At 36.7% G+C, this 17,189-nt stretch overlaps 1 protein-coding gene and 1 pseudogene across 1 annotated transcript in view; both read right to left on the reverse strand.

The window, feature by feature from the left end:
- The window catches only part of Obsc (Obscurin), a 247,589-nt gene that overhangs the window by 194,322 nt on the left and 36,078 nt on the right, over positions 1-17,189 (reverse strand). Inside the window, exon 5 of the mRNA XM_089096011.1 lies at positions 6,007-6,288. Coding sequence (XP_088952137.1) covers positions 6,007-6,288 — 282 coding nt within the window. The remainder of the gene's footprint in view (positions 1-6,006; positions 6,289-17,189) is intronic.
- LOC148947794 (SUMO-activating enzyme subunit 2 pseudogene) lies at positions 14,463-16,266 on the reverse strand (annotated as a pseudogene).

Raw genomic sequence — 17,189 nt, forward strand, 5'->3', positions numbered from 1 at the left:
TGTGTGTGTGTGTAAGTTTGTGTGTGTGTTTGTGTTTTTTTGTGTGTGTGTATGTTTTTGTGTGTGTTTTAGTTTTTTTGTGTGTATTTTTTCGTGTTTGTTTGTTTTAGTTTGTGTGTGTGTGTGTGTGTGTGTGTGTAAGTTTTTGTGCGTGTGTGTGTGTGAGTTTTTGTGTTCATGTGTAAGTTTTTGTGTATGTGTTTGTGTGTGTGTGTAAGTTTTTGTGTGTGTGTTAGTTTTGGTGTGTGTGTGTGTGAGTTTTTTGTGTTCATGTGTAAGTTTTTGTGTATGTGTGTGTGTGTGTGTGTGTGTAAGTTTTTTTGTGTGTGTAAGTTTTGGCGTGTGTGTGTGTGAGTTTTCGTGTGTGTGTGTGTGTGTAAGTTTTTGTGTGCATGTAAGTTTTTGTGTGCATGTAAGTTTTCGTGTGCATGTGTTAGTTTTTGTGTGTGTGTGTTAGTTTGTGTGTGTGTGTGTGTGTGTAAGTTTTGGCGTGTGTGTGTTAGTTTTCGTGTGTGTGTGTGTGTAAGTTTTATTTTGCCTGTGTCAGTTTTTGTGTGTGTTAGTTTTTGCGTGTGTGTGTTTGTTTTCTTGTGTGTATGTGTAAGTTTTGTGAGTGTGTGTAAATTTATGTGCGTGTGTGTGGGATTTTTTTTGTTTTATTGCTTAAGTTTTTTTTTGTGTGTGTGTGTGTGTGTGTGTAATTGTTTGTGTGTGTGTTTGTTTTAGCGTGTGTGTGTTAGTTTTGGTGTGTTTGTGTGTGTAAGTTTTGTGTGTGTGTGTGTGTGTAAGTTTTTGTGTGCATTTAAGTTTTTGTGTGAATGTAAGTTTTCGTGTGCATGTGTAAGTTTTTGTGTGCTTCCCAAATCATAATTTTCTGAAAGGACACACCTATGAAAGGCTAAGAAATCTAGCTTAGAAAAGTCAAAAATAGCAAATTAACCATCCCAAATCATAGGTTTCAGTCAACACACACCTACGAATGGCTATGAAATCCTGCTCAGAAAATTCAAAAAATATCAGCCCACACACCCCCAAATCATAGGTTTCAGACATCACACACCTACGAAAGACTAAGAAATCCGGTTATGAAAAGTCAGAAATAGCAAATTACATATCCCAAATCATAGGTTTCAGACAACACTCACCTATGAACGGCTAAGAAACCTAGCTCAGAAAAGTCAAAAATAGCAAACTAGTCATCCCAAACTATATGTTTCAGACAACAAACACCTATGAAAGGTTAAGAAATCCAGCTCAGAAAAGTCAAAAGTAGCAATCCACCCACCCCAAATCATAGGTTTCAGACACTACACACCTATGAAAGACTAAGAAATCCAACTCAGAAAAGCCTGAAATAGCAACCCACACATCCCAAATCATAGGTTTCAGACACCACACACCTACGAAAGACTAAGAAATCCGGTTATGAAAAGTCGGAAATAGCAAATTACTCATCCCAAACTATTGGTTTCAGACAACATTCACCTACGAAATACTAGAAAACCTTAGCTCAGAAAAACCTGAAATAGCAAACTACACAACCCAAATCATAATGTTCTGACAACACATACCTATTAAAGGCCAAGAATCCTAGCTCAGAAAAGTCGAAAATAGCAAACTACACATCCCAAATCATAGGTTTCAGACACTACACACCTATGAAAGACTAAGAATTCAGCTCAGAAAAGCCCGAAATAGTAATTTACATATCCCAAATCATAAGTTTCAGACAGCATTCACCTACGAAATACTAAGAAACCTTAGCTCAGAAAAGTCTGAAATACCCAACTACTCATCCCAAACTCGAAGTTTCAGACAACAAACACCTATGAGTGACTAAGAACCCTAGCTCTGAAAAGTCCAAAAAGCAAACTACACCTCCCAATTCATAATTTTCTGAAAGGACACACATATGATAGGCTAAGAAATCTAGCTCAGAAAAGTCAAAAATAGCAAATTAACCATCCCAAATCATAGGTTTCAGTCAACACACACCTATGAAAGACTAAGAAATCAAACTCAGAAAAGTCAAAAATAGCAACCCACACATCCAAAATCATAGGTTTCAGACATCACACACCTGCGAATGACTAAGAAATCTGGTTATGAAAAGTCGGAAATAGCAAATTATATATTCCCAAATCCTAGGTTTCAGACAACAAACACCTATGAAAATCTAAGAAATCCAACTCAGAAAAGTCAAAAGTAGCAATCCACCCACCCCAAATCATAGGTTTCAGACACTAAACACCTATGAAAGACTAAGAAATCCAACTCAGAAAGGTCTGAAATAGCCACCCACATATCCCAAATCCTAGGTTTCAGAGAACACACGCCTAAGAAAGAATAAAAAATCCGTTTATAAAAAGTCTTAAATATCAAATTACACACCCCGAAATATTGGTTTCAGACAACACACACCAATGAAAGACTAATAAACATTAGCTCAGAAAAGCCTGAAGTAGCAAACTACACATCCCAAATCAGAGGTTTCAGACAACACACATCAACGAAAGACGGGTGCACGGGAAGAGTCTTTGAGGGTCTGTGGGTCCCTTGAGGGTCGGTGGTCCTTTGGGAGCTCGGGGGGACCTTTGGGGACCGGGGGATGTGCTTTGGGGGTCCGGGTATGGCATTTGGGGGTCTGGGTGGGCCTTTGGGGCGCGGGTGGGCCCTGGGGGGGCCGGGGGGCCATTGGGGGACCGGTGGAGGGCCTTTGGGGGTCCGGAGAGGCAGTTGGGGACCGGTGGAGGGTCTTTGGGAACCCGTTGGTCCCTTGGTAGCTCGATGGGCCTTTGGGGACCGGCGGAGGACCTTTGGGGCACAGGGGGGGCCTTTGGGGCACCGGGAGGGCCTTTGGGGGCCTGGGGGACATTTGAGGACCGGTGTAGGGGCTTTGGGACCCCGTTGGTCCTTTGAGAGCTCGATGGGCCTTTGGGGGGCCCGGGGATGGCCTTTGGGGGTCTGGGTGGGTCTTTGGGGGCGCCGATGGCTCTGTGGGAGTCCGGGGGACCTTTGAGGACCGGGGGGAGGGTCTTTGGGGTCCGGGTGCCCTTTGGGGGTCCGGGGGGCCCTTTGAGGACCAGAGAAGGGCCTTTGAGGGTCTGAGGAGGGCGTTTGGGGGGCTGGGGCTCTATGGGAGCTTGGGGGACTTTTGAGTACCGGGGGCTTCCTTCGGGGTTGTGGTGGGGGATCGGAACCCTTTGGGGTTGGGGTAGAGGACCTCACAACACTGTTCAAATGGAACTTGTGTATTATAACGACCACAGAGTTTCACCCTCAAATTCTCTTCTAAAACCTTTCCTAAAATCTTCTTTCAAAATGTCTCTAACTGTTTCGCCGAAATAATCCCATAAAATGGATAAAACGGTTTCGCCCAAATAATCCCTAAACGTAATTTCAGCGTGTTCCTTTTGTTTGGCATCTCTGCGCTAACACATTTCAAATTTCTAGGAAACCCTTTCCTACGTTAATCTCTTCATCTCATAAATTTTCCTAGCTAAACTATTAGGGTTTTGTTAGAATATCAATTTATCTCTCCGACTTAAAGCTCCGTGAAGCCGTATTTAAAAATAGAATTTCTATCTCTTTAGACCCCCGCATAATTCCAAGATAACAAGTGATGTCAATTATAATTCCTGACACTAAAGATCAATGAAACCCTATTTAAAAATAGAATATTAATTTTTATCTCTGACCTAAAGAACGTTTATCCCTCAGACCTAAGATTAAAGAAGCCTTAATGTTTCTTAATTCTCCCCTTCGTGAATCAATAATTTCCCCTAGCGAAAATGTAAATGAAGTTCACAGGTGCTACTCGTGACAGGACCACGTGGTTTATGGTTTTCCATGTGAGAAAATTCCTGTTTTTCCAAGTGAGAAAATTCCTGTTTTTTCATTCTCACTGAGAAAACCATATAACAGACATGAATTGCTGTTGACATCCATAAATGTGACAAAGTTCCTGTTTTTCAAATTTTCACTGACAAAAACCATTAAACATCCATGAAAAACATCAAATAAATCGACCGACACACATAACCATCCATGAATTATGTAAAAAAAGTTATAGGTGGCAGCAGGGGTGAGTCCTGGAGCCTCCTGATAGGGTTCTACTGACAAGACAAAGACAAGTGACAGAATATATGGGAAATATATAATTTGGGCTATATATTTGCAAATAGGGAGGAGGGATAAAGTATTTGGATGGTTTGAAGTCAGAAAACGATTCTTTCTAGGCATATGGCCACTAAAAAATTACAGAAGAACAGCGAGTTATCTGGAAATTTTGTTAACTAAAAAAAAAAAAAAAAAAAAAAAAAAAAAAAAAAAAAAAAAAAAAAATCTCAGCAAAGTAAATGTAATGTTTCCTTTAAATGTTTTTTCCAAGTGTTAAATGTTTTTTTTTCAATGACTGTTTTCCCGAGTGTTAAGTACTATTGTTTGGTTAGTATAGTGTTTTATTTAAGTGTTTTATGATGATCACTGATCAAAATTTTCGTTATTTATGTCTTTCCTTTTTGTTGTTTTACTATGTTAGTTACCATAAATTTGATTTTAAATTAGGCTACACTTATCTGTTTATCTATATAATATGAAGAATAATTGTACCAAACAAATTTTGCATGAAGACCCGCTCTACTTTACTCCCCCCTCCCCTAATGTGCAAATCTATAGCCCAAATTTATTTCTAAAGTAAAGAAAAAACTAACGAAAAAAACGGTGGGTTCTTGGATTTTTACACAGCGTAAACTTGAGTGAGTGGCTCATAATACACAAGTACCAAAATTCCTTACCCCTACGGAAATTTAAAAAAATAAAACTCAAATAAAATTATCAAATTTGGAAAGCCTTATTTTCCACTGGGGGTGGGGATATTTTCCAGGGGAGGGGGTATTTACCGGGGGAGGGGTTTTCCATGGGGGTATTTTCCGCGGGGGGGGGGTATTTTCCGTGAGCGGTATTTTCCGCGAGGAGTATTTTTCGAGAGGGGTATTTTCCGCGGGGGTGTGTGTGTATTTTCGTGGGGTATTTTCTGGGGGCTATTTTCTGCGGGGGGGGGGGGGTAAACACCAGCCACCGTTATGTGTTATGTCACAGTCAGTGTATTCTTTTCTAAATAGAAACTGAATCTCTATAACTCCATGATTGTAGTAAAGGATCTAAATCCAAATGCTAGTCAACACAATAGTCGTGAGTCAGTAAAGAGCGATGCGTATTCCATGTTGTAAAATTAAGTCATAAAATACAACAGATCCACCTAAGAATTTTATAGGAAAGCTCATTCGATCAGAAATTAAGAGTAATAGTACCCTTTCTAAGAAACGACACTGATCAGATGACAGGGAACTACTCTTTTTATATCTAACCAACCTTGAAGCCCCAAATGCTATTGAATAGAAAATTTAACGAAATAATTACAACCAAAACGATGGAAGGGTCGAAAAATAGCTCTACCAAGGATCCGTTTGACCCTAGGTACAAGGGCTCCAACTTTTACAATTAGTCCTTATGCTTCACAAACTTTTTTAAATGTATATTTGTATTAAGGGATGATATGTTTTCCTTGTTGAAATTAGAACTGTGCAGACATTTAGGTCCGAAGATATCCCGTAGCCAAGGTTTGAATTTTCAATTACATTTTTATTTTGAATTTTCATTTTGTAATTGAATGACATAAGTCATTCAATTACAATTATGTTCAGGGGGTCTTTACCAAGAGGTTGTATATTTTACTCATACTTGTCCATGATTGGTATGTGCATTTCTCGCAAATTTCAACCATCAGCTGACTAAGAGGATGTGCACTATTTCTCTCATACATGCGTAACTTCTCCCTTTCAATCCTGCCTTCTTTCACTCACATATCGACGGCATATACACAAAAATCTAGGGAATAATCCGTTCCCTTAAATTAAAGTTGTTCTATGAGTTAGCTATAATTTAACTGTAACAGTTCAAATAAGAAAATATTTAACTTTTCAGATAAAAAATTGAAGAAATTACCATTGTACTTGAGGAGCAGGAGAGCCTTCAACTTCAATATCCACCCTAAATGGCTGGTCAGTCATGCATGACATATCTGACATTTTCTTCTTGAATTTTGGAGGAGCCTTGACATACAAATTGCCTTCTGTTTTCGCTTCACCTAGCTCATTAGTAGCAATAACTGTGTACAGGCCAGCGTCGTCAGTTGAAACTCCCTTAATAATGAGGGCTATACTTTCGTCATCTTCAAATAGAAAACGGTATCTACCGCCAGCTTTGACCTCATCCCCACCACGGAACCTGAAATAATAATTTTTTATTATTTTGAAAGCACGATCTAAACTACCTTCTCATATAGGGCAACGTCACAAATTCTAGCTCCATTTAACTTAATAAGCAGTTAAAAATTAAAAATGGTTAGACGAGATAAAAAGTAATTTTAATTTTATTTGTTAGCCTCTTCTTCATTGACATCGTTCACCGTGCCAGCAGTATTTTTTCTAGGCGAATCATTTTTAGAAACCCGGATTTTATTAAAAACCATGATTGGCTTTCAAATCAATTACAGGCCCGTTGTTGGCAGAGCGAATTATGTCAATCAAGACGAGGCTTTAGACCCGCCTGCATCTCTTCACTCTTCAGTAACCAAGTAACGGAATAACTGAACTGTCATTCTTTCACATGTCTACACGAACAGGAGGAAGCTGGATTCATCAAACAAAATTTCGGAAGCTAAGCACATGTTAAACACATATCCCTCTAGTATCTCAGGAGAAGAACTCTTTTTATTGTCGAAGATGATTAAAAAGTGAGTCATTGTCTTATTCATGCAGTCTTCTAACTGTATACAGTGGTTATTCTAATTGATTAATTTTTTGTTCTTCATTTCGTTTACTTTAGAATTTTTTTAATGCCTTTTACCTTAGCTCCTCGGATTGGTCTTTGATGGCTTGGGTTGTTCATGCATCCTCTAGGCATTATGAAACTACCTAAAACACCCTTTGTAAATAGACTAATTACACTTGGTATTTTAGAATTAGCTATGTTCCTTTTGTTATGTTGCATGCGTTATAGATACGAAAACTATGCGGTTCACTTGGATGGGGGGGGGATAAAATAATTAATTCCTTTGAAATATTCTCATAAATATGACGTCAATCATTTGATTTAGAAAAAAAATAAAGCTCCAAAGAACTTGTTTGAATCTCGTGGCATATGCAGGGGCGCCACTAAGAGGGATGGGGGGTCTCTCCCCTAAAGGTCCTCAGAAATGACTTTTGTCGTTCGAAGCCCGACAAAAGTCGCTATCTGTCAGCGCAAAGTAACGAAACTTACTACTTCATGTGCGCAAAGTCGACATAAACCTATTGGCTCCCTAAAAACGAACAGTCGAGCGGGGCCCTACAAAGATCGGTATTTTGTCAGTCCAATGTAATGTCATAAAAGACTTTCGTCGGGCGAAGAACAACAAAATTTATTGCTTCATCTGCGCAAAGTCGACAAAAACGAATTGCCACAGTAGAAAACGACTTGTTAAGCCGGGTTCTACATAACCTGTTATATAGTCGGTCCAATCTAATGTCATTTAAGACTTCGGTCGAGTGAAGGACTGCGAAATTTACTGCTTCATCTGCGTGAATTCAATAAAAACTTAATATTTTGCTGGTTCATTGCTGTGTCATAACATACTTCCGTTGGACAAAGACGATAAAATTGACTGCTCCATCTGCGCGAAGGTGACCCAAACCAATTTACCACCTAGAAAACGACTTGTCAGATGGAACCTTGTAGAACTGGATATTTTTCAACGCATCGGTTAGCCGGGACAATTCTAATGGCTCTACTGAGAAAAAACATGTTTGGGAAATATTGTTGTTTTTCTTTTTAAATTATCGAAAACAGCTGACATATTTTGGTAATACTCGAGGGCATAGAATTGCAAGGTTGTACTAAGCTTATTTAGAACCAGACCTCTTCCACTTATTGTCAAAATCCTTATAACAAATCATATAACCGAATGTATGAAGAATTATAACTGTAAGGAAAGTAACAATTTTTAATTCCAGGTTTGATATTTTTCCGCTTTGCGAGATTATGCATATTTTAAGACTTTATTAAAAAAAAAAAGAAAAAAAAAAACAGGAACCCAGTAATCTGGGTTGCACTGCTACTCCAAATGAAAATTCTGTAATATATACACACGTCGAAATAAATTCAAACCAAACCGGTTTGTCAAGAGCGACGAAAGTTTACAGGGAATCAAGTTTTTCAGGGATCTAGTAATTGCAATTTGAATTAGTGCAATTCTGCATTTAAACCTAAAATGAAGCTTGGAGCACTATTTCATTTGTTTAGATCATCAGTGCTTGAAAATGTTTGCAAAACAAAGAAACAAATCCAGAACTAGAAATAAGCTTGTGTGTGAAGTTTGTTTAAAAAAAAAAATATAAAAGGTCTTTACGAACTTGTCTCCGACTATTGAGCTATTCACATTTTAACACATCATAATGAGGAACTGAAATACGGTACCGAAGCGAAGATTAGGCCAAAAATAAGACCTCTTTATTTGACATTTCAAAATGGTTACGGCCAGGAAGCTCAAAGAAAACTGTAGAAGGCCTTCTCATGAGCGAACTTCATCTCAAACGGCAAGATAGCTTAGTTGAATTTAAGTCAACAGAAGGCTTAGAGTCTGTCTTCAGTGATTCCTCTCGTTTTAGGGCTTCGCAATCGCAGCTACCTTACGTCTCGGATTCTGACACTGCTAAAGATGTTTATTACCAAAGCTCAGCAGATGTCCTGCTTGTAAGTACCTGATTTGATAGAATCCCAAAGCCTGGGCAGACTCTTACTTTTAAGGCGAAATTTGATCAACGACCGTCAGTTTGTTAAAGGGTAGTAAACTTTAAAAAGTTTGATTGAATCATTCAATAATTTGTAATTGATAAACGAGGAAATGATAATAAGATTAGGGATAATTAAAAAATATATCCTTAATTTTTAATTATATATGATAAAAAAAATGAATTATCCTAAAGGGCAGTGAACATGTCCTTTTAATATGGAAGCTTCTTGTATTTTTATGGTCAGGTTTCCATTTAAAAGATTTTGAATTTCTTTTGAGCTTTTCAGTTTTTTGAATGCATGAAATGAATACAGACAAACAACTGTGGTGAAATTGAAGTAACATATCAGACATCACTTGAAGAAGTTTGTCGTGGTCCATCGTTGACAAATATCAGACTCTGAATACAAGAAGGTGCGGCTGAAGAAATCGAAGTTACTTATCCTCCCAGGTCTGACACTGTGGAATCTGGTGAAAGAGAAAAAACATTGGAAGAAGTTCGCTCTTCAGAAATTGATCACAAAGAAAAGGTAGGAATCAGCGATATTTTTGCAACTCTTTCTTGCATTATTGACTTTACCGAGGCAGCAAAAATGAAACTGACACAGTTAAGTTAGATTCTATCACTAAAGAATTAGACTCGGCAATACAAGCGCTAGACACAGGGTGATCAATCAGCAAATATTGAACTAGACTTATTAGTCAGTCAGAGAAATTCATTTCTCAAAAAGTGTCAAGAATGGAAGGAGTGGAATCTGAAGCCGAAAGTTTACAGAAAACTGGAATCGTAAGTGTCAAGCACAATCCCGGGATAAAGAAAAAAAAAATCAAATTCATATCAAACTAGGACCATTTAAGCCAAAAACTCAATTTTCTAAGAAATGAGGAAATTCAAATTCAGAGTTCCAATTACAAGTTGCGTTTTGTTTGAAGCTGGTACAATGAGTACCCACACCTAGAGTATGGTGTCGAGAATGATTTAGCCTAAAGCTTTACCTGTTCGTGGTTTCCAACTGAACTTGGCCGCGAATACAGAAACGAATATTCTTCGCCATGGTTGCAACGGTAGCTGCAACCTAGTAAAGAGCGAACCACAGCTCATAGTAACCAAAAGCTAAAAAACGCTAAGAACAATACTTTTGATGTCACTTCTAAAGTAGAAAAGCATGGGAGTATAAAACGAAATCATCATTGTAATAATTATGGTCCAAAACCGGTAACTGGAGGTTTGCAAGAACACCTCTCGTATGTTCCTTCTCCAAGCCCTCTTAATAAGCTACACAATTAAGGTACAGACACTAATATATTAAATCAGCTGATTTGAGACGTGGTTCTGTTAGTACAGCGTTCGACTTCAAATTAGAGTGTCTTGCGTTCGATTCCTGCTTTGGTTTTTTTTTTCAATCATGGTTTTCTCCCTTCTATACGATCATCTTCAGATAATTACACTGTTTTTGTAAATGTGATGCGTTCATTTCTAAAACATGTCCCAGGAAGGTATTTGGTCAAGCATTTTGATTCAAAAGGGAATAGAGGTCATCCAGTTCACGGTTTGTAACGACATTCTGAGTAGATCTCTAAATCCATACCCCAACGAATGACGTAATTTTGTCAAAATCCTTCGGGGGAGGGGGGTCAAAGTTGGAGCCAATTTTACCAAATCAAGTGAAAATGACAGAGAAAACCGAAAAACTAGCCGTATAGTAATAAAAAAAAAGGTAAAGATGTACTAAAGCAAACTGACCTGTCTCAGTGGATGCTTGAATTATGCAGTCTTATCTTAGTTTTGACAACTTTTTTGGAGAAACTAAATTTCAGCTGGGATGGGGGGAGGGGGTTAACTTACTTGATAATTCCACCGTAATGTTCTGCCTATACGTAAGATTGTGCATCCAAAGAGGAAGAAAGACAAATGAAAACAGTTCTGTAGGAGAATTCAGGAAATTCTTCCCAAAATTTTTGAAATGAAAACAAACTTAGTTTATGATACCATTTATTGTACCAACACAAGAAACGATTTTTTTTTTAAATTTCCATTCATTTCTGAATAATGAGAGGCTCTTTATTCAGGGACAGGTCAAATAAATGCCTAAGTACCTCAACAGAAATGTGCCTTTAGAGGCACATTTCTGTTGAGGTAGCAAAATTTTTCGCAAGTATGTCGATATACAAACTTGTCCGCTCAGTTAACCTTTTGTGCTGAAGCTACTCGCCTTGAGCTACTTTATTCAGTGTGACTAAATTAATTTTTTTTAACGAAGAATTAAAGACCTATTTATTCTTTTTTGATTTTTTTTTATACAAAAAGACAAGACACTGTGTTTCGATTTTTTTTTGGTTACTCTAAACTTATTTTTTCCTGTTATTCTTGTACGGCTTCTTAGTTCAGCTCTTTAATAAGGGGCGAGGTATCTTATCTCCCCTAGATTGGAGGTGATTAGAAATTATATCAAAAATAAGTTTTCAACTGAAACTAAGGAACAGCATTAAAACTTAAAACGAACAGAAATTATTCCGTATAAATAAAAAAGGTCATAGCAGTGTTTTTTCTAAATTAAATTTTAATAAAAGACGAGCATAGATTCATTTAAAAAAAAAAAAAAATTTCTCCGAGAGAAGTAAAGAGCGAAGTTGAAACTTCAAACGAACAAAAATTATTACTTCACAGCCTATATAACATATATCAATAAAACTAAATCCAATAAATCAACTGGTGATATTTCCCTATGTTTTTAAGATTAGTGAAAACTAGCGCTTTACTGAAAACACAAAAGCCAAGTATAAAAACAAGAATATTGATGTCAAAAGTAAATACGTAGCCTCACAACAACAAACTAATCTATAACGCTTTTTTAGTCCTACAGGAGCTGTGATATATCAGTAACTTTCAATATACAATTAAAATTATCTTAAAAACTTAGGCATAAAAATACTTAAAGTTATTACACAGAATGTAAAATAATGGATTGACTTATCAGGTAACATCTTGGTCTCACATAGTATTACTCAAAATAAAGAACATATCAACCGTAAGACGAACTTTGGAAATCCAGTTATTTCTGTCTATAAAACAGAGGATTTTAAGTTGAGATACAAATTCTAAAGCAAGTTTGTAGTCCTAATGCTAATAAGATTCCGTCACTTCGAACTTGTCTACAGAATAATCATGAAGTGTCCTTTTCAGATCCAAAACGACAGTCAATCATTGAACTGAGCTCATTGTGCAGAAGTGATGCCAAATTAAACGAAAAAAACAAAACAAAAAACAACAATCTAAAAACTCTTTACTTTTATACTGTTAAAAGTGTACTTAAAAGGTTTACTTTTACCGTACCAAAGCTCAATATTGTTTTGTGTTTTCAGTAAAGCGCTAGTTTTCTGTAACCCTACAAACATAGAGAAATATGCCCAGTTGATTTATTTGTATTATTTTATTGATATGTTAGATAGGCTGTGAAGTAATAATTTTTGTTCGTTTTAAGTTCAACTTTACTTTTTACTTCCCTCGGAAAAACTTTGTTTTTTTTTAAATTAATTTATAACAGGAACCAAAAACTTGGCACAAAATGCGAAGCAATGGCGCCAATGCTGAAATGCTCGTCACTCACTTCCGATCAAATGGTCACAAAACTTATGTTGGTGGTCTTATTTGTTTTATAGTGAGAGATAAATCATTGCCAAGCTTAGAACCTAACGACATATATAGAGTCATAAAAATAAAAGGAAAGAGGGCGTTGCATTATGTACATGTTGCTGGATGTTACCACCCTTCTAGGTAAACAAGGGCTGGCATTTCGTGGGAAGAATCATGACGGGGAAAATCACGTTCAGCTAGCTGATCTTCTTTTGAGATACAACATCGAAATGGATCATCGAATGAAAACCCGATGAACCCGAATGTCAACAACTTTCTGTCGGGTAGAGGTCAAAATAAATTATTTACGATTGTTCGAACCGAGCTAGTTCAAAAATGGTAGCAGAAGTTAATGAAGCTGACTTCTTCGACATATTCGCAGACGAAAATTTTTGCTGCCAGCCATGAAGAGTGTTTATTTGTAGGTGTACGGTATATTGATAGATAGATTATTCGACCAGAGGTAGTTCAATAATCGTAGCAGAAATTAATGGAGCTGACTTCTTTGGCATATGCGCAGACGAAAATGTTTGGTGCCACCCATGAAGAGTGTTTAGCTGTAGGTGTACGGGACATTGATAGATAGGGAGCCACTAAAGAGCGTTTATTCGTCACTGTAGATTATGAGTAAAATAAAGGAGCCGATATAGCAGAAGCAATTCTAAGAGTTTTGCGAAAGGCTCGGATCAATGAAGAAAAACTGGTCTTTCAATGTTACGATTTTGCAAGTAACATAAGTTGGCGCTTTGATGAAACACAAGCTCACATTTCCAAGAAGTTAGAAAGAAATATTTAATACACAAGATGCCTAGCCCGCAGATTATCATTGAGTTTGCCGAGTTGTTTTCTCATGCGAAAAAGGACAGACGAGGGTTATCTTTAGTTTACAGAGCATTTACTTTTGCAAAAACTATTGCAGTGACGCTGGCCGAAGGTGAACGAATATTTAGCAAGATGAAAATCGTCAAGAACAGATTGAGGTCAACTATGGGACGCGATCTACTTGGCCATCTCATGCTCCTGATATCAGAAAAAGACTTACTGGAAAAAATTGACCTCAGCCTACTTGTAGAAAAATGGAAAGTTGAAAAACCAGGCAGCCTTAAAGTTTAGTTTATTTTCTTTGTCTTGATTTTGCTTTTATACCTGAGTTTTTCTCTACAATATATGACAATTTTCCGGTGGCGTCAGCACCTACCCAAATTCGTCGGCACATTTTGTACGTACCCTACCCCAAATATAAAATCCTTTTCACAGGCCAAAAAAATCACAGGATGTCAATTTTTTAAAATATTTTTGACATGCACAGATTGTCACTGTCGCTTATAATTTCTGCCGCCGCTTATATCCTAAACATATATTTCTTTCTAACTGGATATTTCCTTACTCTGTACTTTTAATTTTGACTTGTTTTAATTGTCGTTTTTGCAAGTAATATAACCGTATGTCTTTTCTTCTTCGTGAAAGAAAGTATAAGTCTTTCTTCCGTATATTTCTTTCTTTCTTATTCATTTTTCATCTTAGTATTATGGAACTACTGAAAATGCCTTTTACAAAAAGACTCACTACACTTAGTATTCTATACTGAGCTTTGCTTGTTTTATAATTTCTACTTATTTTTTATATTTAATATTTATGATTTTTATACTTATACTTAATATTTATAAGGTATTTTATGCCTAAGTTAGCTCTTTTTTTGTGTTACTTTGTCTGCATCATAAGCACTAAAAACGATACAACCAGTACTGAGGCAAATATCACGTATATATGCTCTTGAAATGTATTCGTAAATATGACGTCACTCATAAACTGAGCCGTGATTTTGCTTTGAAGTCCGGCAAGATCACGGTTTAGTTTATCCAAAAAATCTGTTTGACACAAGTTCCAAAGCGTCTTGCATCAAGCACCTGTAGTTTTTTTTTTTATAAAGACAATTTTATTGAAGAATTATTTGATTAAAAAAGGAAGATAAAAAAAGTTTTCTTCAAAATATCTTCAGAGTCCAATCAGTTCTACGGGGACAGATTTTGCTTTCTTGGCAGGAACTGGGGGTTCTCCTGCTTCTTTTCTCTTTAAGCCCTTTTGGATGATATTCTGTGGTAATTCTTGTATCTCATCAGAATCCATAAGCTCGGCACCACTGGCACCAGCAGAAGCAGCGGCGGAGGATAAAGCTGCGCTGGCTATAGCTGCTTGAACTCTGAGCTGCTCTAGATCTCCAGAAACAATGTATTCGAGATTTTCTGGAAACTTTTCTGTTTGGACGATATTTAGCGTGAAACTATAATCTAGCCAAGCGTCTTCACATTTTAACTGATATCCATTTTGAATACCAAATCCTGAAAGGGTTTTGTTCAAGTTAACCTCAGTTCCATCCTCTGGGTCCGAAGATACTAGCACTGTACCTTTTCCATCATCTATTATTATATCTGGAGACATCATGCTCAGATGTTGTTTAATTACTAGCTCAACCAAGATTCGAACCGACATTCTGTTCACGTTGCATTCCAAACTTGCTTCAGGTTTTTTGGTACACACATAACAAGTCGGTTTGGGCTTATCTAACTGACAAGATGCAACAAGTCTTCCATTGACATTTGGATGTTTATTTAAATAGACGAGCCTACATTCCTCAAGCTTATCCTCCAGTAACTTGTAAGCTTGAAGGACCATGACTCCAGCGATGATAGCATTTGTGGATGCTATAGCAGGAATTATATTTCCAGCCATGGATTTCACATCAAAGCGGCTCTTCATATCGATACCAAAAATGAATGATCTCAGATTTGCACAAGCAGTCACGAAATCCATTGCGACTGCATCATCTTTGTTCCATACCAGTGACCCGGCTGTAGATTCAGCCGTGTCCCTAAGCTTCTTCAAACTATTAGAAAAAACCTCACGACATTCCAAGAGTGACCAAACACGCTGATCTTTAAAATTACTTGGGACATTTGGTTCAACATCGTTAGCACCACACGACGGCAGTTGATTCCAGTCCAATGGAGATGGTGGTCTACGATTTGCGTCAGCTGACCAGAGTTTATCCATTGACAGCAAATACTTTATATCTGCACTAAAAAGTTTTTTGAACAGCTTTTCTGGGTTGTACTTAGATTTTTTTGCCCACTGACGGGTAGATGTTCGCTTTAGCTCATCCTTTCCTTTAGCTTCTAGTCCTGTTTCAGATGCTAATTGAGGGTCCTCAGTATCAGGAGACACGTCATCGTCAGCATCTTCCTCCCCAAAGAGCTGATTGAATAAATGTTTAGCCCATACGATACAATGAATTGGTGCAGACGGAGTATTACGAATAGTGCAACCGGGGAAAGTCTTTTGGTGAGCCTTTGGCTGGCAGTCATAGCATTCTGTAAGACCTATACTAATTACTGTAACTTGACATAAATAGCCTGCTGAGCCACTTTCTATGAGAGGAACCTTAGCATCCAAACAGAGTTTATTCACGTAGCTTCTTGCCGCTCTGTTATCCAATGCGTTCATCACTATGGTAAATTGTTGAAAATATTTAACATCATATTCTTTGCTCATAATACTGTTGTGATAAGCAGTAACCTTCATATCTGGCTTTAGCTCTAGAATAGATAAGCGGGCAATCACTGACTTAGGCCTTCCAACATGTTCTTTTCTAAATAAAAACTGGCGGTTGAGGTTACTAACATCAATTGTATTAATCAATTACTTCTATGTCCCGAAAGCCACTAAGGGCGAGGTTTTTGAGCAACTCACAGCCAATACCACCTGCTCCAACTACAAGAATCTTAGCTTTTTCCACATCCATTTGAAATTTATATTTTTTCTTGATATAGTTATGTCTTTAATGAGATAAGATTATTGAAACAAGTTTGATTTACTTACAAATATCTTTTTCAAGCTTCAGACTTTTGGTTTTTCTTTTCAAGGTTTTTGAATTGTCGTAATAAATTATTAAAATATGTACAAATAACTTTGCAGTTACCAGTTTTTTGTTCTATAAACCTTTTACAGTATACTTCTCCATGCATGAAAATTATAAATCTTCATAGCTATGACGTCATGACTCGTGAAAACAAATTTCGTGGCATTATTAAGGGGGTGCCCACTAATTATGATTCAGTGATACTTAAAGGATGTGAATACTGTGAACTTTTTGGTATACTTTACTCGATTTGTTTTGCTTAAAAGTGGTTTATATATATATATATATATATATATATATATATATATATATATATATATATATATATATATATATATATATATATATATATATATATATATATATATATATATATATATATATATATATATATATATATATATATATATATATTTCTTTTGCTTGTAATTCTAAATGTCGTGAGATGAAACGGTAAACAAAATAAAGAAAAGGGCAACCAATGTGTGCACATAAGATAAAAAAGTACAATTTTGGCTTCCACACGCGGTAGTAGAACCACCATCTATGTCCTTGGTTCTTATACCTGACGGGTTATGGATTCTAAGAATTAAGGAACCGTCATTAGTAGGACTAGGACTATATTATATTTGCAAATAATCTTTGGTGCAAATTCTATTTTAAGCTTGGAAATTATTCGCATAAACATATCACTTTGGAGAAAAGGGGGAACATTATTGTCATTTTGAGGGATTTAATAGACGTAAAATGAAAAACATTCTGACTCACATCTAGGAATTTATTTTGGACAAGTAAAAGTTAAAAAT

The sequence above is a fragment of the Artemia sp. Qi Xiang Cuo genome, chromosome 10, assembly GCF_049724085.1.
Source record: "Artemia sp. Qi Xiang Cuo chromosome 10, ASM4972408v1, whole genome shotgun sequence".
Taxonomy (NCBI): Eukaryota; Metazoa; Arthropoda; class Branchiopoda; order Anostraca; family Artemiidae; genus Artemia; species Artemia sp. Qi Xiang Cuo.